Source organism: Myotis myotis, unplaced genomic scaffold, assembly GCF_014108235.1.
Source record: "Myotis myotis isolate mMyoMyo1 unplaced genomic scaffold, mMyoMyo1.p scaffold_m19_p_1, whole genome shotgun sequence".
Taxonomy (NCBI): Eukaryota; Metazoa; Chordata; class Mammalia; order Chiroptera; family Vespertilionidae; genus Myotis; species Myotis myotis.
The window spans coordinates 34,554,701-34,575,980 of NW_023416313.1; the positions used below are offsets into that span (position 1 = coordinate 34,554,701).

Here is a 21,280-nt window from a genome sequence, read left to right on the forward strand (position 1 = left end):
TCAGATTATTGCTTGAGTAACATTGCTCTTTCACTGTGACTGTGAACAGATTACCTAACTTTCCTGCCTGAATTTTTTATCTGTAAAAGGAATTTGATGGTATATACCTCATATAATTAAATAAGATACTGCATGTAAAGCTCTTAGAACACTGTCTGGCTCGTAGTAAACCCTGATACATTAGGCTGCTTTTGGCTGTAAATACCAAAGAAGTCCATCAAACTGGTCTAAGAAAATTTGCTGTTTATGAAACTGTCAGTGATGTTAGCATCAAAATCAAAGTTGGCTGATCCAGTAGTTGTATCTTTTTGTTCTGCTGTGCATAAAACTGGATCCCATTAGAGTCTTGTGATGTTTGTTGGAAAAAGTAACATACTTGTCATTTATATCCATCAGGACAAAGAGGGTCCCATTTGGCAAATCTTTCCCATTATTCTGATTGGGCTAACAGGTCATTGTCCAGCCCTGAACCATCCAGGGCAGTGGTTCTCAACCTTGGCTGCACATTAGAATCACCTGGGAATCTTTTAAAATCCTGATTTCTGGGCCTCATTCTCCAGAAATTCTCTTTCTTTGTTATGGGGTAGGGCCACAACATTAGTAACAAGTCTTGGACATAATGTTTAAATGATTACCTTGAAAACATTATGAACAGATTCCTCATTTCTTCATCAATTAATTGTTACACAGGAAAACTGCCTAAGAATTATGACCCAAAAGTGACTCCAGATCCAGAAAGATGGCTACCAATGCGGGAACGGTCTTACTACCGGGGAAGAAAGAAGGGTAAGAAGAAGGATCAGATTGGAAAGGGGACCCAGGGAGCAACTGCAGGAGCTTCATCTGAACTGTAAGTCATTGCTTCCTGATTGAGGTCACTCAGAGCATAGGTTGATCTTTCTGAAATTGACTCAGGGTCATTAGTGTGAATTTTAAAATGTATTTTAAGTATGAGAAGTACGGTCAGATATCTTTGATGGTTTTTTTTAAAATATATTTTTATTTCAGAGAGAAAGGGAGAAGGAGAGAGAGATAGAACTTAATGATGAGAGAATCATTGATCGGCTGCCTCCTGCATGCTCTCCACTGGGGATTGAGCCCGCAACCTGGGCATGTGCCCTTGACCAGAATCGAACCAGGACCTTTCAGTCTGCAGGCTGATGCTCCATCCACTGAGCCAAACCAGCTAGGGCATCTTTGATGTTTTGCAATACGCTATTGTAAAGGAAAGAAAATGTGATATTTCTGGTTGGATTGTATTCTAAATACTTGGATTTTAAGATTGTATCATAAATAATAGGATTCCAGTAACTTCAAAAGTAGACTACATACACTGAGTCATCCAATAAACTAAATATCTAGATAAACAAAGATGTAAATAATGTGACTAAAAAGAAGTATTAAAAATGTTACTGCCCTGGCTAGTGTTGCTCAGTGGTTAGAGTGTCAGCCCACACACCTGAGGGTTTGATTCCCAGTCAAGAGCCTATACCTGGGTTGCAGACTTTGAACCCCGGCCCGATCGGGATATGCTTGAGGCAACCAATCAGTCGATGTTTCTCTCTCCTTTTTCTCTCTTTCTCCTCCTCTATCCCTCTCTCTACTCTCTCTTTAAAAAAAAGTTACTTGCCCTGGCTCAGTTGGTTGGAGCGTCATCCAGTACACCAAAAGATTGTGGGTTTGATTCCTAGTCAGGGCACATACTTAGGTAGTGGTTTGATCCCCAGTTGGGGCATGTATGGGAGGCTACCAAGCAATGTTTCTCTTCCCCCCTCTTCTTTTCTCTCTCTCTAAAATCCATAAAAACATATCCTTGGGTGAGGATTTAAAAAAAAATGTTTCTAAATAACTCATTTGTATATGGTAGGATTATAAGTCATTTAAAATTTTTTCTTTATTTTCTAAGCCTTCTAAGAATTGGCATGTACCATATATTACTTATCCTTTGATTATAAAGCACTAAACATTTTATTCAAAAGGGATAAAGAGTTGGGGAACCCACTTTAAAATAAATAGAATGTGTGGGAGATTATTAGGGGTGGAAAGTGAAATTCACGTGTGTATGTTTTTATAGCCTTTTTCTTTGTTGAATGTATGAATGACTGACACTTTCCTGATCTGATGATTTCAGGGATGCCAGTAAAACTGTGAGCAGCCCACCCACCTCCCCAAGACCTGGCAGTGCAGCAACAGCATCTGCATCTACAAGTAATATCATACCCCCAAGACACCAGAAACCTGCAGGGGCTCCCGCAACAAAAAAGAAACAGCAACAGAAAAAGAAGAAAGGTGGAAAAGGTGGCTGGTGATTAGAACATTCTTGTTGCAGACTATTTTTCAGCTAGTCTTAGTGACACTAGGAACATAATAAAGAACACAGCAAGAAGCACAGAGCTGCTCCCTCTCCCATCCCATTTTCATCAGATTATTTTCTTGTGCATCAAAAAGGAAAACATCTTCCTCAAACTCTGCCTAGTCAGACTTAGCCTTGTACCACCTAGCTTTGCACAGATGACGAGAACTCAAAATAATTGGTATTTACCCACCTTGATATCTGTTTCTTTGTGTGCTGATCTGGAGGTGTTTGTTTTCAGTTTCACAAACAAGGCATGTTATCTAAGGTTTCCTAGGTTATAAACAGAAGTTACTTCTGCTGTTTTAACTAGAGTCTAAAGACACTTGTTCTTATCTAGTCCCACTTTAAATTATGTCGTAGAAGGTCTTGGGAGACTGAAAGTGGAATCTTCTGAGCATTCCAAATATCTACTTAGAAATATCATGTGATAAAAAGGGACCTTATTAGTACACTGGTGTTCTTCACTTAGTTACATGAGTGGCCACAGGAAAACCAAATGTCTTGATTAATTTTTATCATAAATTCTGTTATGTGATATTGGAATATGGGATATTATATATATACATATATAGTAATAAAAAGTATGTATGTGTGTATGCATATATACACATGTATATAAATTAGGACTCCTTTTGCCCCCGTATCAGTTTCAGATTACGATAACATGGTGCTTATTTAGCACTATAAAGAACTCAAAGAAAACCAATGTTGTAAGAAGCTGACCCTTAGCAGTGTTCTTAGGTCAAATGGGTTTGGATGGCCTCAGTCAGATTTAATGTCCCTTGTCAAGAGCATGAACATTGACTTCCTGTGTAGAGAAGAAATCAGTAGCAGAGTTCAGTAGCAGGCAGTATTAAAACTCAACAGTACTATGTGGCCCAATTAATAAATACTCAGATGGCTCCTCTTTCTAGTTAGGGCAGTGACTATACATTACCCTTCCCAGAGTGAGGGAGTGTTGTACAGTCAGGACTGCAGTGTTGGTGTTGCTCTGGTCCTTCCTTGCTTATAAGCCACTTTCCCATTGAACAGCTGTGAGACAGATGCCCACTCCTACTAGTATTCATTTTATGTACCCCAGATAGCATTGAATTTAGATTTAAGACTTATTTCCTTGTGATCATATTACTCCATCCTTGTTAATAAAGTGCTGCTGTGTTTGACTCCGAACATAATGAAACATACTGAGACATCTTCGAAGAGTTTTTTAAAAGGCTTTCCTCCTTTACAAGAGTAAGAAATGTGGTGCTGCCTTTCTGTTTAACATAATCAGAGTTTGCAGTGGCATCTAAACAAGAGACGGGCTTACATATGAATGGTTTATTATGGCATAATACTTTTTGAGCTCTCAGAGAGTAGTCTTTTGGTAAGAGTGACAGATATTCATTCCTTCTAAATATATACCCCATTACAAGAATAATTGTTAGTAAATTTGTTATTTAGGATTCCATTAAATTTCTGTGGTGAAGGATAATCACTTTTTAGGTTTAACTAAGCTACCGAATTTTGGTGAAAATTATCATTAAAATTTTGACACAAAATACAGAGTGAAATACATGGTTTTCTAGCCAGTCATTGCTATTATCAGTCATTACTAAGCAACTGAAACCTCAGTTCAAAGAAGTTATTGTCAAATTAAGTGTAAACATCTACATTAACTTTCTGATAATTATTTCTCTTTTGGACAGCTCTTTAACCAATGACATATACACTTTGTATATATGTGTGTGTCTACATTTATAAAAACCAATATGGATACATCCATTCACTGTGGCACATTTTAAAATAAAATATTCTAGCAGTGAGTATGGATTGAGATGTTTTGGGTGTTGACATTTTATGGAGGACTTCCTGGTTGGTATATCTGAGAATTTTTTAAACTGAGTATCTAAAATCTCAGAGCATTGGCCTGCGGACTGAAGGGTCCCGGGTTCAATTCTGGTCAAGGGCACATGCCCGGGTTGTGGGTGATCAATGATTCTCTCTCATCATTGATGTTTCAATCTTCTATCTATAATAAAAAAAGGTATAATATGCTAATTAGACCGGACATCCTTCCGGACGTCCTTCCAGACAAAACTGCAGTGGGCGACGGCCATGGCAGAGGTGGCAGAGGCCCCTGGCCACGGACAGGGGCCTGGACCAAGGCCCTTGCATGAATTCGTGCATCGGGCCTCTAGTAAAAATATAAACATAAAATAAAATTCTCTCCAGCCCCTCTCTGCAAAGCTACAAAGCTAATTTAATGGGGTTAAGAGACCCCAGCTTTAACTTCACTGAAAATCCATCATGTTGATAAGTGTATATAAATAAGTTGAGGAGCAAACATTAAGTTATAAGTACAGCATTTTTAAGACTACTTGAATACTGCTAACAAACACAGCTGCAACACTAAAGCCTTCTGGATCCTGCCATTCATTCATTGTTCCTTACAAGCCTAATTGAAATATAGATCTGATGAAGAAAAGTCAGTTTATTGTGTAAAAGAATTTTGTTAGTTTGTGAAATATACTAGGGTCCAATTTAACAAAAGAACCATCCATATACTCAGTTAACATTACACAACCTTTGAAAAGCCCTATGGACTTCCTAATTTGTTGCATAATAGATCATTTGGAACCAAAAAAAATGATTTTCCTTTAGTTTTTATTTTTTTCAGAGAGGAAGGGAGAGAGAAACAACAATAATGAAAATCATTGATTGGCTGCCTCCCTGGGGGGGGGGGGGGGGGTCGGACCTGCAACTGGGGCATGTGCTCTTGGCCTGAATCGAACCTGGGACCCTTTAATAGGCCGACACTGAGCAAAACTGGCTATGGCTAGTTTTTTAAATACCCTGCATTCCTAGTAGCTATGATCCTGGCTGACTTAATTTAATCAAGAATTTTTAAAAGCGAAATACGAGAATTTGAAATCGGGACCATTCACGTTCCTGTTTTCCCTTGAGCACCCTGGACAATTTCTAGATTCTACTAGTTTAGTTAGCACAGGCTGGAGGGCGAAGAGATACCCGACTTCACTTTGCAGGCTTGAGATTACTAACGGGATAGGCGGGGAATCCTCCGAGGACCCTCAGCCCTCCAACCCCTCGGGGTTCTTCTGATGGGAGACCCGTGAGCTGGGTGGGCGTGGAGATCATTCGGGAGAGGAGAGACGCTTAAATCTGGGCCGCTTGGAAAAGGCCTTTTTGAGGCACCCTGCCCAGCTCAAGGGAATCGCGCCATAGTGCCCCTCCCGAAGGGTGGCACCTGGACACGCATTTTCCTGCGTTGCCAACCTGCCACGCAGGGCTTTCAGGTCCCTGGTTGTCTGGACCTGACCCTCTAGCTCCTTCGCCTTCTTCCGCCCTCAGGTTTGGCGAATCTGCAGCACGCACCCCGGGAGGTGAGAGCGTGTACCAGATGCCCGGTGGGTGGCAGCCCGCACGCCGTAGTGAGTGCGGGTGTGGTCTACGCCACGTACATCTACGTGGATCTACGACTCTGGCTGCGCGCCCCCTCCCGCCCCCACAAGGGCCACACCTGCCAAGACTCAGGACCGCTGCTCCAGCGTGCGGGCGCGCAGGAGGGAAGGAAACGGGGACTGGAGATGGAGAGGGGGAAGGTGAAGAAGAAAGACAAGGGAAAGGAGCCGGAAAAAGGAAAGGAGGAAAAAGAGAAAAGGAAGGAGGTGGAGAAGGAGAAAGCTAAGGATAAAGAAAAGGAGAAGGGAAAAGGGAAGGAGGAGAAGAGCAGAAGTAACGAGGAGGAAAAGAGAAAAGAGCGGGAGAGAGAGAAAGAGAAGGAGCAACTGAAGGGCAAAGAGGACGACAACAGAGTCTTAGGAAAGGCCCTGCTGGAGCCGCCGGTAAGAGACTGATGCCTCGGCCCCGCCCCAAGGCCGTCGTTCAGGCCCAGCGCCAGCTCTGTTACGTCCCAGGCCCCCACCCAGGCGGGAGGGAATGGCGTCTGCTTCGGGGGCTTTTCACCTGTGTCGCTTCTACCGCCCCTTCCCTCTGCCCACCCTCACCCTCACCCTCACCCCGAGCTGCGTCTCAACCCTCATCAGAATCTAGTGTTGAAGAAGAGCCGCAGGGAAAGGTCCTTATGCGGCCCCGCCTCTTCCACTGCTCAGAACCAGGTCACAGACCGCCCCCCAACACAGAAACCCCCAACACAGAAGCCCGCCCTGAACGCTCACTGCACAGGGGCTCGCTCTCGCCAAGTCCTTCTGTTGAGTAAGTTCTTTGGCGGAAGGCGCGGGGTTCCTCATTTGTGCCGGCTGGGTTTCCGAATTGCCCGGACCTTTTCTGTGGGCGTTGGTGGTTACTGCTTCCACTGTTTTCAGACACCCAGAAGGGATGGTCACAAAGGTTTAACGCAGAGATCTCAGAAGCTAAAAGATAGATACCTATGACTCCACTTGTATGAGGTACCTAGAGGAGTCAAAACCATAGAGACCATAGGATGGTGGTTGCCGGCTCCTGGGGGAGGGAGAACGGGGAGTTAGGATTTAATGAGAACAGTTCGTTTTACGAATTGAAAAGAGTTCTGGAGCTGGATGGTGGGGATGGTTGCACAACATTATGAATGACTGTGTTTCATACCACGCTTAGAACTGGTTAAGATGATACACTTTGTTATGTGTATTTTACCACAGTTTTAAGATTGGGGGGAGGGTGGGGAGAGGAAAGAAAAGCCAGGCATCATTTGGGTCCGCTTAGTGAGCTCTGTGCTCCTGAGCTCCTGGGCTCTGGGCTGCTTCCGGTTCTAAACAACGTAATTACTCATATAGATTTGATCTTCGGTAAAACACAGACTACATAGATCCACCTGTAATTAAAGGAATGACTTCTGACAAGGAACAGTGGTGTTAGGAATCACATTTTTGTGTCTGAACTATTGCTTTATAATAATCCCAGATTTCCTTAGATTATAAACATAATGAAGCATGTGGTTTAGACTAAAAAGTAAGCAAAATGTAAAGCATCAGCGCCTGCTGAATTTCTAGATTAGGGGAAATGAACTTAGGGCCAGTGATGTGGTGGGAAAGGGAGTAGGGAACTTTTTTTTCTCATGATATTTCTCAGGCTCTAAGAGGTCATTATTTTAGGTACCACTAAGAAAGAACAAAAAAAATGTTTCCAACCAAAGTAAGACATACCATGGATTATAAAATCCTCATTAAAAGATATTAAAATGTGAAAAAAATTATCTTAGAATTGATTAATATTGAAGTATTCTGAGAGGGACTTTGGTGGAGATAATGCAGGGGACAAAAGCCACACCCTGTAGTCATTTCTTGGTGCCACCATTGCTTTAAATGGTGCAGTTTTAAATCATCCAATCAAGTCTCCTTTGTACATCAAGTCACTCTTCCTTACCAGCCACTCCCAGAATGACAATATAACTTTTAGATGCAGCCCAGCCAGTGTGGTTCAGTGGTGGAGCATGGACCTATGAACCAGGAAGTCACCATTGGGCTGGATCCCCAGTAGGGGGTGGGCAGGAAGCAGCCAATCAGTGATTTTCATCATTGATGTTTCTATCTCTCCCTCTCCCTTCCTCTCTGAAATCAATAAAAATAGATTTTAAACAATAGATGTAGATGGGAGGGAATGGGGAAGGAGACTGGGATGGAGGTAGGAAATATCTGTGGCAGGGGTCCTCAAACTTTTTAAACAGGGGGCCACTTCACTGTCCCTCAGACTGTTGGAGGGCCGGACTATAGTTTAAAAAAAAACTATGAACAAATTCCTATGCACACTGCACATATCTTATTTTGAAGTAAAAAAACCAAAACGGGAACAAATACAATATTTGTATTTGCATGTGGCCCAGGGGCCGTAGTTTGAGGACTCCTGATCTATGGAAATACCATTTGCTTTAAAACCATCAAGAATCTAAAAACAAACATGCACTTTTTAAAATTCTGTTATTCAGTAGGTAGTCTTCATAAACCATGCTTTCTACACAAGTCTGTATTAGACCAGACCTTAAAACAGTAATGGCGAACCTATGACACGCGTGTCAGAGGTGACACACGAACTCATTTTTTTGGTTGATTTTTCTTTGTTAAATGGCATTTAAATATATAAATTAAATATCAAAAATATGTCTTTGTTTTACTATTGTTGCAAATATCAAAAAATTTCTATATGTGACATGGCACCAGAGTTAAGTTAGGGTTTTTCAAAATGCTGACATGCTGAGCTCAAAAGGTTCGCTAGCACTGCCTTAAACATCTTACTTGCACATGAATCTTATCCTATCTAATAAAAGAGAAACATGGTAATTAGCCATACATCCGCTACCCTTCCCATTGGCTAATCAGGGTGATATGCAAATTAACTGCCAGCCAAGATGGCGGCCGGCAGCCAGGCAGCTTGAAGCGAACATGAGGCTTGCTTGCTTCAGTGACAGAGGACTCCAATGTTCCCCGCCTGCCGCTGCCAGCCTCTGAGCTTGCAGTTTGAAACATTGTTACAAATATAGAAGCTAAACAAAACCCCAGAAACCTGCTTTCAGCCAGCCAGGATCTCAGAGCTGGAGTTAAAACAGTGTTTTGATTATAGAACCCAAACAAACCAGATACCTGCTTTCAGCAGCGAGGCCTCAGAGCTGGAGCCAAGCCTCAGAGCTAAAACTGGCCCAGAATAAAAAAGAAAAAAAGGAGCAGTTAGGAGCTTCAGTCACCCACGAGCCCGAAAACAGCCCTCAGCCCCTCACCCAGACTGGCCAGGCACCCCAGTGGGGACCCCCACCCTGAAGGGTGTGTGACCAGCTGCAAACAGCCATCATCCCCTCATCCAGGCTGGCCAGGCACCCAAGCGGAACCCCCACCCTGATCCAGGACACCCTTCAGGGAAAACCAGCCGCCCCCCACCCGTGCACCAGGCCTCTATCCTATATAGTAAAAGGGTAATATGCCTCCCAGCACCGGGATCAGCAGAGCCACGAGGCCTCCCGGCACCAGGATCAGTGTGACAGGGGGGCAGCGCCCAAACCCCCTGATCGTCCTGTGGTTCTGTGTGTGACAGGGGGCGGGGCCACAACCTATCTGCCCTGCTCTGTTCGTGACAGGGGAAGGCACCCCAAACCCCTGATCAGCCCTGCTCTGTGCCTGATAGGGAGAGCTTCCTACCCCATGATCGCCCTGCGGCTCTGTGTGTGACAGGGTGCAGCGCCCCAACCCTCTGATCGGCCCTGCTCTGTGTGTGACAGGGTGTGGCCCCCCAACCCCCCCCCCCCGCCCCTACGGGCCCTGCTTTGTGTGTGACGGGGTAGAGCCATAACCTCCCCATCAGCCCTGCCCTGAGTGTGAGAGTGGCGGCGCCCCAACCCCTGATCGGCCCTGCTCTGTGGGTGATAGAGGGCGGCGTCCCAACTGCCCCCCACGGGCCCTGCTCTGTGTGTGACGGGGTAGAGCCATAACCTCCCCATCTGCCCTGCCCTGAGTGTGACAGGGTGCGGTGCCCCAACCCCCTGATCTGCCCTGCTCTGTGTGTGACAGGGGGTGGTGCCCCAACTCCCCTATAAGCCCTATTCTGTGAGTGACGGGGGGAGCTCCTCAACCCCCTGATGGACCCTGCTCTGTGCGTGACGGGGGCGGGGGGGAGCTCCCCAACCCCCTGATCGACTCTGCTCTGTGCGTGACAGGGTACGGAGCCCCAACCCCCCTGATGGGCCCTGCTCTGTGAGTGACAGGGGGCAGCGCCCCAACCCCGATTGGCCCTGCTCTGTGCGTGACAGGGGGTAGCACCGCAACCTCCCCATCGACCCTGCCTTGAGTGTGACAGGGGGCGGTGCCCCAACCCCCCAATCGGCCCTACCCTGAGCGTGACTGAGGGTGGCATCGCAACCTCCCGATCCGCCCTGCTCTGTGCATGACAGGGGGCAGTGCCCCAACTCCCCAATCAGCCCTGCTCTGAGCCCGACCAGGGTCTGCACCTAGGGATTGGGCCTGCCCTCTGCCACCCGGGAGCAGGCCTAAGCCAGCAGGTTGTTATCTCCCGAGGGGTCCCAGACTGTGAGAGGGCACAGGCCGGGCTGAGGGACCACCCCTCCCCACCGAGTGCACAAATTTTTGTGTACTGGGCCTCTAGTCTATATATATAAAAGCCTAAATGACCGACTGTTTCTGTGAACAGTCTGGCTGAATTGTTGCTGATGGCCAGTAGCTATGACGTGCACTTCACCACCAGGGGGCAGATGCTCAAAGCAGGAGCTGCCGAGCGACAGCAACTTTGCAGAGTTCCCTCTTGAACTCCGGGACTCCTCGGGGGATGTCGGACTTCTGGTTTCAGCCCGATCCCTGCAGGCCACGCAGAGGGACCCCACCTGCCAGAGGGACCCCACTCATTCCACAGACGCCTTTCGAGCCCCAGCGCCATCCCAGGTGCTGCCAGCCAGGGAGGGACAGCAGGAGGTTGACTCCAGGGTATATCCAGACCGTCTTGCCCAGTCCTGCCCCACTGGCCACCTTCTAATTAATTTCCTTTCAATGTGCATGAATCCATGCACTGGGCCTTGAGTTAAAAAATAAAATAAAATAATAGGTGGGATAGACATTCTGGTGCTGTTGGGGATCTTTTTATTTTTCAACCTGAAATCTAGTCTAAATCTAATGTCAACATTTAGTGTTCAGTGTATAAGATTATTGTTATTTTTAAAACAGTGTCAATGAAGACATTTACTGGTGGGGTTTTTGTTTATTTTTTGTGCATGAGAAACTTATTTAGTAGGCTGCTTGGGAAATAGATTTAATTTTCTGTGAACAGTCTGGCTGAATTGTTGCTCATTTATTACTATTTACATTGAAATTTGTACTGTAAAAGTCACCTTTCTGAGCACTCTGAACTTTCTACTTCTTTCTTCATACCAGCCTGCCCTGTTGTCCCTCAATCATTTGTCATAAAAACTTCTAAGGCTGGTATGTTGATGGAATGTTTCTAAAGTTTACATCTATTTCAAGAGGTTTTAACATCAGGCTCGAAAATATATGCTCATTTGTCAGTGGAACTGATTTAGCAGCTTCTATAATCCTAGCCTTGTCATTTAATCATGATATTTATAGTTAAAAGTATTAGAGGGGAACCTTGCCTTAAGAGCTTTTAATCTAATAATCCAATTGGAAGGACAAGACAGATTAATGAGACCTTAGATCAGTGGTTCTCAACCTTCCTAATGCCGCGACCCTTTAATACAGTTCCTCATGTTGTGGTGACCCCCAACCATAAAATTATTTTCATTGCTACTTCATAACTGTAATTTTGCTACTGTTATGAATCATAATGTAAATATCTGATATGCAGGATGTATTTTCATTGTTACAAATTGAACATAATTAAAGCATAGTGATTAATCACAAAACAATATGTAATTATATATGTGTCTTCCGATGGTCTTAGGTGATCCCTATGAAAGGGTCGTTTGACCCCCAAAGGGGTTGCGACCCACAGGTTGAGAACTGCTGCCTTAGATGCTTATATGATGGGTAGCACAGTCAATATTGGAGGCACCATGGAGGTACCAAGATCCCAAACAGCAATACCATATATATTTATTTGATAGATTGTATTTGTAAATAAATAGTATTTATTTGATAGATTGACCAGGAGTTGGAGAATGGAGAGGGAATGTGCAATTAACACCACATAACTAATGGTTAATTATCCTAATATATAAAAACCCTGTGTCAGTCACATCCACAATGACTGGAGGCTAGACCTAATGCCCAGGTTGCACACGCAGCAGGCTCTGGTGAGTGGGGACTTGTGGCAGTGGAGACGGGGATTTGGAGGCAGGGCTGGCACTCACACTCACAACTGCACACACGCACAGACACACACAGTGCCTACCAGCTCACAGCCTTTTCTCCCTTTCTTTCCCTCCCTCCCAGCTTGCTCTCAGAGCCTCTCTCAGAATGAGGAAACAAAACATACTGGGCCTGAAGAGGCCTGGATGGAAGGGAGGGCGGGCAGAGGGTGAAGCGGCCCCCACTGGCCCCACCCCCTCCCAGCTGGCAAAGAGGAAGAGGGAGACAGGGAGGCAGGAAGTCAGGGAGGACTGCTGAGAAAAACAGGGAGAGACAGAGACTGGGTGAGATCAGGCCGGCAGGGGAGGGCAGTTAGGGGCGATCAGGCAGGCAGGCAGGCAGAGGCAGTTGGGGGGCGATCAGGCAGGCAGGCAGAGGCAGTTAGGGGTGATCAGGCCTGCAGGGGAGGGCAGTTGGGGGCGATCAGGCAGGCAGGCAGGTGAGCGGTTAGGAGCCAGTGGTCCCCAATTGGAGAGGGTGCAGGCTGGGCTGAGGGAACACCCCCCTCCCCCCCACCCCCCACATGAATTTCGTGCACCGGGCCACTAGTAAAATATAAACTGGTACAGTTTGTTCTAGATCTACTAAATATTTTATGAAGTTTCATTCTGGTTTACAATCCCACAAGTAGTATTGGGTCCTACCACAGGCAGGCACACTGCCAGGGACCAGGAAAACAAGGACCTGCTGGCATAGGTTTATTGATTTATCCTTTGTTTCACAGGAGAAAAATAATCATATCCTAGTGTTGGGCCTCGATGGAGCAGGAAAGACCAGTGTTCTCTACTCTCTAGCTTTAAACAGAGTCCAGCACAGCAAGGCACCCACCCAAGGTTTCAATGAAGTGTGCATCAGCACTGAACACAGCCAGATGGAGTTTCTGGAGAGTAAGCCGTCTTTCTCATTAGTTACAGGACAGCTCCTTTGTTATACCTTAAGCAGGATAAAATATTATCACCGTTGGGTCCTTGTGAAAAGTAATACCGGGTCAGATTTTCCTAGAGATTTAGAAAGCGTTTGTAGTTTAATACTAGAGTGCACTGCGAGGGACATCACTTTCTGCTCTTTTTATTATCTCCTGTTTACAGTGGTGGTGATAAAGGGCAGTCGAGAGGAAGGCTTTATACCCCTTGCATAGCAGCCTCCCTCCTCCCTTGCTACCCCAAGTAAACATGCAACCTAAGTAAATATAGCGTGCTTCCTTCTCTACAACCCCAACTGCAGGCAAACCCCAAACCTCTTCTTGTAAACAGATGGCAGCCCAGAAGCTTATACTCTGTAGTAATTCTGGAGTCACCACCGCTCTAAATATTGCTATTCCCCAAAGTCTCATCAGGTCCTCTTCTCTTTACATTCTTTCCTTGGTTGATTTCATCCATCCATCTTGGCATTAGGTACCATGTATATGCTGATGACTCCCAGATTTATCTATTCACCCCAAACATATTCAAATGTCACCTGACATTTCACCTGGCTGTCTGATGGCCCTCTCAAACCTAACGTCAAAACAAAATGCTTGAGTTATCTCCATATCTGTTCCTTTCCTTATAATCCACTGGTCAGGACCCATCAAGTTGCTCAAGACAGAAAACCTGGAGTCACCCTTGTTTGCTCCTTCTGTACCCCACCTCCAGTAAAACACGATGAATTTTTCTACCTTTACAACAAATCTCCAATTCATCAGTTACAGCCTTTCCCAATACCCTTATTTGAGTTGGAACCTCTATTATCTCCTACTGAGATTACTGCAGTACCTTTTTAATTTTGCTATCGTCCAGACACAAAGAGAAAATGAGCAGAGAAATCGATAAACCTGTAAGCAAATCTTTAAGAAAGAAGATGATATTGGGAATAGAGGGTTCAACTTGCCCAGAAGCTATTGAAGAAATAATTCTTTTGACCAAATAAATAGCTAAAAAAAAAAATCGTTTCAAAATATAAAAAATGAAAAGGAAGGAGGAAAGGAAGGAAGGAAGGAAGGAAGGACCCAAGTAGAGGGAGAAATGGACAGATCTATAATTGGAGTGAGGGATTTCAGCATATTTGTCAATTTTTCATAGTATTAAGGAGAGAAAAATTTGCAAAGATGCACAAACTTTGAACTTAATCAACAAGTTTGATCTATTGGACAACATAAAATTGCCTAATTAGTCTATTTTACCTACACCCAAAAGCTAAAATACACATTCTCAAACACTCATGTAACTTTTACCAAAATTGACCGCTCACTGGGCTGTACAGCAAGTCTTAACACATTTCCAAATCAGAGGCATCATACAAAGCATGTTCTCTGGCTGTGTTGCAGTTAATAACTGAAAGATAAAAATCTCTATATAGGTAAAATGTCCGGTATTGAGAAAAAAATGAGGAACACAAATGTTCATTCTTGTTTAAACTTAATATATTTAAATCATATGAACAACTTAGAAGATTATACAACATCCTTTAAAAATTAAAACCACAAAATACTTCAAAGACTGACTCAATACAAAGGAAAATAATGGAATATAAAAACCCTTTCCCATTAGTATGGTAAATGTTTTGTTTTGTTTTTTTGTAAATGTTTTTATTGATTCCTAAAACAGCGGTCTGCAAACTTTTTCTATAAAAGGCCGAATAGGGACTAGATGGCCACCTGGTCTCTGTTGCCACTACTCAGTTCTGAGGTTCTAGTGGGAAAGCAGCCACATACAATATAGAATCAAATCCACATGTCTATTCTGAAAAAACTGTGTTTGTAGACAATGAAATGGAAATGTGGTATAATGTCCACATGTCATGAAAAAGTATTCTTTCTTTTCTTTCAAATGTTTAAAACTGTAAAATTGCCTAGCCAGCGTGGCTCAGTGGTTGAGCATCAACCTATGAACCAGGAAGTCACAATTCAATTCCCCATCAGGGCACATGCCCAGGTTGCAGGCTTGATCCCCAGTGTGGGGTGTGCAGGAGGCAGCTGATCAATGATTCTCTCTCATCATTGATATTTCTATCTCTCTCTCTCCCTCTCCCTTCCTCTCTGAAATTAATAAAAATGTATTTAAAAAATAAAACTATAAAATCCATTCTTCCTTTGTGGGCTGTACAAAAATAGAGAGTAGGCCAGATTTAGACTGTGGGCCATAGTTTGCCAACCCCTGTCCTAGGAGAAAAATAAAAACTAAATTCATTGTCATTAACCAAAAAGTTTCTTCTGAGAAGAATCAATAGAATGAAATAATCCAAAGGCACTTTTTTTTCTGAGGCAAGTATTAGTGAATGCCCATAGAATTATATTAACTCTCAGTGCAAAATTAAGAAGAGAAATTAGTTCTGGGATTTTGACAAAGGAAAACATTGTGCAAGTGAGGCTACCCAATGCATTTAGTCCATTTAGAAATTATTTTAGAGAAATGTGTTTTAATCCACCATCCTGAATTATTTTAGTAGCTTATTCCCATTTCTTTTTTTAGTTGTAACTGATGGACATGCAGGGGCTGCCGTGGCTGCTATGTATAACAGCAGGAGGCATCCACTGTAGTATTTAGTATTTCATGCAGAACCTTCATGTTCCAGAATGAATGAATCACTTGTGGAGGTAAATATCTCCACCCACCCACTCCTTCCCCAGTGACGTCTCTCTGTGGTTCTCAAGTGGTACACTCTAACCCAGTGGTATTAGGACCCCTGCACAGGAGAAAAATAAAAACTAAATTCATTGTCATTAACCAAAAAGTTTCTTCTGAGAAGAATCAATAGAATGAAATAATCAATAGAATGAAAAACTTCTCACAGTTCAGAAGTTACCTGACTGCCTTTCTTACCCCCTCGGCGAATGTGGCTGTGACTTTTTGTGTGTGTCGTCTTTCCCTGCTCTTCTTTGTAGTTGGTGGCAGTGAACCTTTCCGTTCCTATTGGGAAGTGTATGTGTCCAGGGGAATGCTGCTGATCTTTGTGGTGGACTCAGCAGATCACAGCAGGTTACCTGAAGCCAAGAAATACCTTCATCGGCTAATTAAAATAAACCCCATCATCCCTCTGGTTGTGTTTGCAAACAAACAGGTAAAAATCTGTTCGCATATTATTTGTACTCAATGGTTTTATCATTAACACAAGAAACAGAAATACCTACTTTTAACAAGTAACTATTAAACAATATGCTGTACAGCCAGCTCAATTTATACTTATTAGATCTACTGGATTATAAACACCTTGAATGTAGAGACTAGTATTCATCTTTGTGTCTCTTATAATACTTTGTATACTGCCTTGGTACAGTAGGAATCTAACAAATATGTGTTAAATTTAATTCAACAAACATTTGCTGATTGTTGATTTCAACAAAATATTTGTGTCTACCATGTAAAAAGAAATTTAGATCAATTAGACCTGAATTATGTTCGCACACATACATTAAAATTATTAAGCATCCATGGAGAAATAGAATGTTGTATATTGTTGGTGGAAAATAGTATGGCAGGTTCCTGAAAAAATTAAATGTATAATTCCCATATGATCCAGAAAATGAAAAAAATTGAAAGCAGGGACTCAAACAGATATTTGCATACCCATGTTCATACCAGAATTTTACAATTTCAAGGAGCCCCTCTTTCCATCCAACACCATCCTTCTATTTATTTCCTCTCAAATTCCATCAGTGAATTTCTTCCCTTGAGACATCATTCACATATAACTGGATCCATTAACACTGTTACAAAAGTCACTGCAGGCCCTAAGACTAAATGAATTCAGGAGTCAGACAGGCAATCTGTTGGGACAACCGACATCCAGAGAGGTACTCAACTCCAGCCAGATACCAAGTACAGCACATCAGGAAGCCTCATGGATTCCCACTGATGGAATCTGATAGGTTCATATTGGTACAAGAAAAAAACACACAAAACAACGCCCTTTAAATCATTCCCAGACATTTTTAAATGATCCCCTAAACCAGGGGTCCTCAAACTACGGCCCCCGGGCCACATGCAAATACAAATATTGTATTTGTTCCCATTTTGTTTTTTTACTTCATAATAAGATATGTGCAGTGTACATTGGAATTTGTTCATAGTTTTTTTTTTAAACTATAGTCCGGCCCTCCAACGGTCTGAGGGACAGTGAACTGGCCCCCTGTTTAAAAAGTTTGAGGACTCCTGCCCTAAACCTTAAGGAGAACACTATGAAACAACAAAAGCCAATTACAAATGCAACTTTTAACCTAGTGTCTTGTCTTGATTGTAAAGAAGGTTTTGACCTTGCCATGCAGCAGAAGTATGGGCTTTCTGTCTCATTTGAATCTCTGCTCTTTATGCCTCTCCCTGTGGGTTTCCCTCCTGTAAGCCTTCCCCATCTTTCCATCTTATCCTCTTTCTCTCTACCTGTCCTCTTCTCTCGGCCTCCTTCTCCTACCACTTCATTTTCTAAATCCATTCCCTCCCTGCTCCTTTCTCTGTCTCCCTTCACCCTGCAAAATTTGATCCAATTTTTTTTTTTGGCTGAGTAGAAATAATGGTCACAAAAGAAACCTCACAATGGCAAATGCTATAATTAATAAAACATGATATGGACAAAAAACAGTTAATGAATGAAATATCTCTTTAAAATAAATTTAAAATAATTGATCCTATTAAATATAATTCTGGGAAAATAGAAAAAGTAAGAAGCAGATTGACTGTAGTGTTTAGAACATTGATTAAGGTGTTATATTGGTTTAACTTTATTCCAAAAAAATATTTTTGATGATAATTCATAAATATGGGTTTAAATCTGATGAAATTATTTATATTCAACAACCACTAGGGTCATAATAATGGGGTCACAATATCCTCCATATTAAAATGAATGTGGGGTGATTGAGAGCAATAAATGCAAAATAACCAAAATTTTTCTATTTCTTTCATTCTTGAAGGATCTTAAAGCAGCCTATCACATTACAGACATCCACGAAGCTTTGGCATTATCTGACGTGGGAAATAACAGGACGATGTTCTTGTTTGGGACCCAAGTGACAGAGAATGGCTCAGAGATACCGTCCACCATGCAAGATGCCAAAGACCTGATTGCACACCTGGCTGCACATACGCAGTGACTAGGCGAGGCCCACCGTGGCTCACGACCTAGAAGTCACCAGGGAGTGTTGCATGGCGGGCTTGAAGCCAAAGGTTTCCACTTTTAAATAAAAAATAACCCATTTCCTATTTTCTCAATGCATGGCATATATACAAAGATAATGTTAATTGATTAAAAGCATCTCTTTATTTCGATTTTGAACTTTAAAAGTATTGGTAGCGCAATGTATTTGGGGGAATTTGGAGTTTTAAGCAACAAAATTAAAATGAACATTAGCAAACATATATCCCATTTGTAGTTTTTCAATGACATGAGATTTATATTGACATTTTAATAAATTTTTCTCTTTTTAAGTAAAAATTTGGGTGTCTCTCCTTTAAGTAGATGAGTTTGACACTGTAAGGAAAGAAATTTTGGGGTAGTGCAATGAGAAAAAGTAAGCAGCTCTGGCTGGTGTGGCTCAGTTGGTTGGGTGTTGTCCATGCACTGAAAGTTGCTGGTTCAATTCCATGTCAGGGCACATGTCACCCCCGCCCCCACCCCCAAAAAAAGAAATGTAAAAGGAAGCCCTTCAAGCAGGACTTATTTTTATTTTATTTTATTTATTTATTTTTTTTCAGGTTCATCTTTTTTTTTCTTAATATATTTTATTGATTGTTTACAGAGAGGAAGGGAGTGGGATAAAGGGTTAGAAACATCGATGAGAGAGAAACATCGATGAGAGAGAAACATTGATCTGCTGCCTCCTGCACGCCCCCCACTGGGGATGGAGTCCGCAACCCAGGTATGTACCCTTGACTGGAAATGAACCCAGGACCCCTCAGTTCACAGGCCGACGCTCTATCCACTGAGCCAAACCAGATAGGGCAGGACTTATTTTTATTTTATTTTTATTTATTTATTTTTTTTTTAAAAAAATATATTTTATTGATTTTTTACAGAGAGGAAAGGAGAGAGATAGAGAGCTAGAAACATCGATGAGAGAGAAACATCGACCAGCCGCCTCCTGCACACTCCCCACTGGGGATGTGTCCCCAACCAAGGTACATGCCCTTGACCGGAATCGAACCTGGGACCCTTCAGTCCGTAGGCCGACGCTCTATCCACTGAGCCAAACCGATTTTGGCAAGGGGACTTATTTTTAAAAATGAGAGCCTGGCCAGGCGTGGCTCAGTGGTTGAGCATCGACCTATGAACAAGGAGGTCACGGTTTGATTCAGTCAGGGCACTTGCCTGGGTTGCAGGCTTGATCCCCAGTAGGGGGTGTGCAGGAGATAGCCAATCAACGATTTTCTGTCATCATTGATGTTTCTATATCTTTCTCCCTCTCCCTTCCTCTCTGAAATCAATAAAAGTATATTAAAAATAAATATATAGAGAGAAAAGTAGACACTATTAAATCCAAACAAAAATATAAATTAACAGCATTCAGAAAGATTTAGGAAAAGGCTTCTCTTTTAGGAGCCTGTTCTACTAGATGAGGAACATTGTGGGGATTTGTTTTTTAAATATTTGACATTTTTCTTTTATATATGGGCTTTCTTCACTAGAAATAGCTCTGTTTACCTACAGACACGATATAAATTCAACTTTTAACCTAGTGACTTGTCTTGATTAAAAAAAAAGGACTTAATTTCCATTCCAGCATGTAAGAAGCTTGGAAGTCTCCACTGTTCTAACAAGTAAAAAGCTGAACAGACTGAAAAATCAACAACTCTTCTTGGATCCAGAAGAGAGGTGAGGACACAGGCTGCCCCAAGACTGGAGAAACCAATAAGAGAATACAGAGAAGGATAAGCTACCAAAGCAGAGACTCACAATGGGAAACCACTCTTGGGAACCAGTGCCAGGGTTTGGGAACCAGAACTGTGATTGACCAATTGCTGGAGGCTCAGCATGGGTAACTCTGAGCATTAAAAACTCCAGGAAGACCAGTTATATGGGGGTCTCCACATTTTGTGAGATTTATCTCCAGAAGCTTGACCAGATTTCCACAATAAATATCACAGAAAAATCCCCAGGTGTTTCCAGAGCTAGAGAAAAGGAACCCTTTTTTTTTCTTTTTTTAAGTCCTCACCTGAGGATATTTTTCCATTGATTTTTAGAGAGAGTGGAAAGACAGAAACATTGATGTGAGAGAAACACATCGATTGGTTGCCTCCTGCATGAGTCCCGACCAGGGCGCAGGCAGGGGAGGAGCCTGCAACCAAGGTACATGCCCTTGACTGGAGCCCAACCTGGGGCTCTTTGGTCCGCAGGCTGATGCTCTATTCACTGAGCCAAACTGGCTAGGGCAGGAACCACTTTAAATATGCTACAGCACTTTACTCTTATTAACAAGGCCTGACCTCTGGGAAAACTAGTTAACCAGAGCCTAACCTGCAGGGATATTCTCAGAGACCAAATCTAGCACTCTAGCCCAACTTAAGACTTTAAAGCTACAGTAACTTAGACATTGTAGTTTTGGCAAAAACAAGCAAACAAACAAATCAATGGAACAGATTAGAATGCCCAGAAATAGATCCTGATGAATACAATCAACTGATTTTTTGACAAAGGAGCAAAGGCAATACAATGGAGCAAAAAAAAAAGTTTTTTCAATAAATGATACTGGAGCCGAAACCGGTTTGGCTCAGTGGATAGAGCGTCGGTCTGTGGACTGAGAGGTCCCAGGTTCGATTCCGGTCAAGGGCATGTACCTGGGTTGCGGTCACATCCCCAGTGGGTGATGTGCAGGAGGCAGCTGATCGATGTTTCTCTCTCATTTATGTTTCTAACTCTCTGTCTCTCTCCCTTCCTCTCTGTAAAAAATCAATAAAATATATTAAAAAAAATAAATAAATGATACTGGAACAACTGGACATCCACATGCAACAACAACAACAAAAAAGAATATAGACCCAGACCCCACAACCTTCACAAAAATACAAAAATTAACTTAAAATGGGCCACAGATATAAAACCAAAGGCATGATCCATGAAAGAAAGAATAAGCTGGACTTCATTAAAATAAAAACTTTCTGCTCTGCAAAGGACACTGTCAAGAGAATGAGAGGGGAAAAAAACAGACCACAGAATAGGAAAA

General features: G+C 42.8%; 2 protein-coding genes across 3 annotated transcripts in view; both read left to right on the plus strand.

Annotated features, from left to right (window-relative positions):
• Positions 1-4,161, plus strand: part of SRP72 (signal recognition particle 72) — a 29,041-nt gene extending 24,880 nt beyond the window's left edge. The window contains exons 18-19 of one of the 2 annotated variants that reach the window (XM_036334905.1): positions 691-850; positions 2,132-4,161. In XM_036334905.1, the coding sequence (XP_036190798.1) occupies positions 691-850; positions 2,132-2,309 (338 nt within the window). In that variant the 3' untranslated portion in view covers positions 2,310-4,161. Of the gene's footprint in view, positions 1-690; positions 851-2,131 lie in introns of those variants that run through there. The other variant, XM_036334912.1, reaches the window with a different exon arrangement.
• Positions 4,162-5,128: 967 nt separating this feature from the next.
• ARL9 (ADP ribosylation factor like GTPase 9) lies at positions 5,129-18,479 on the plus strand. The gene is made up of 4 exons (XM_036334925.1): positions 5,129-6,201; positions 12,875-13,037; positions 16,013-16,188; positions 18,035-18,479. The coding sequence occupies exons 1-4, from the start codon at positions 5,944-5,946 to the stop codon at positions 18,212-18,214; spliced, it is 777 nt and encodes a 258-aa protein (XP_036190818.1). The 5' UTR covers positions 5,129-5,943; the 3' UTR covers positions 18,215-18,479.
• The last annotated feature ends 2,801 nt before the right edge of the window (positions 18,480-21,280 follow it).

Excerpts from the sequence above, each read along its gene's own strand:
- ARL9 (XM_036334925.1), top strand. The coding sequence starts at position 5,944 with ATGGAGAGGGGGAAGGTGAAGAAGAAAGACAAGGGAAAGGAGCCGGAA. Across the intron at positions 6,202-12,874 it reads AGGCCCTGCTGGAGCCGCCG|GAGAAAAATAATCATATCCT; the intron begins GTAAGAGACTGA and ends TTTGTTTCACAG. Across the intron at positions 16,189-18,034 it reads TTGTGTTTGCAAACAAACAG|GATCTTAAAGCAGCCTATCA; the intron begins GTAAAAATCTGT and ends TCATTCTTGAAG.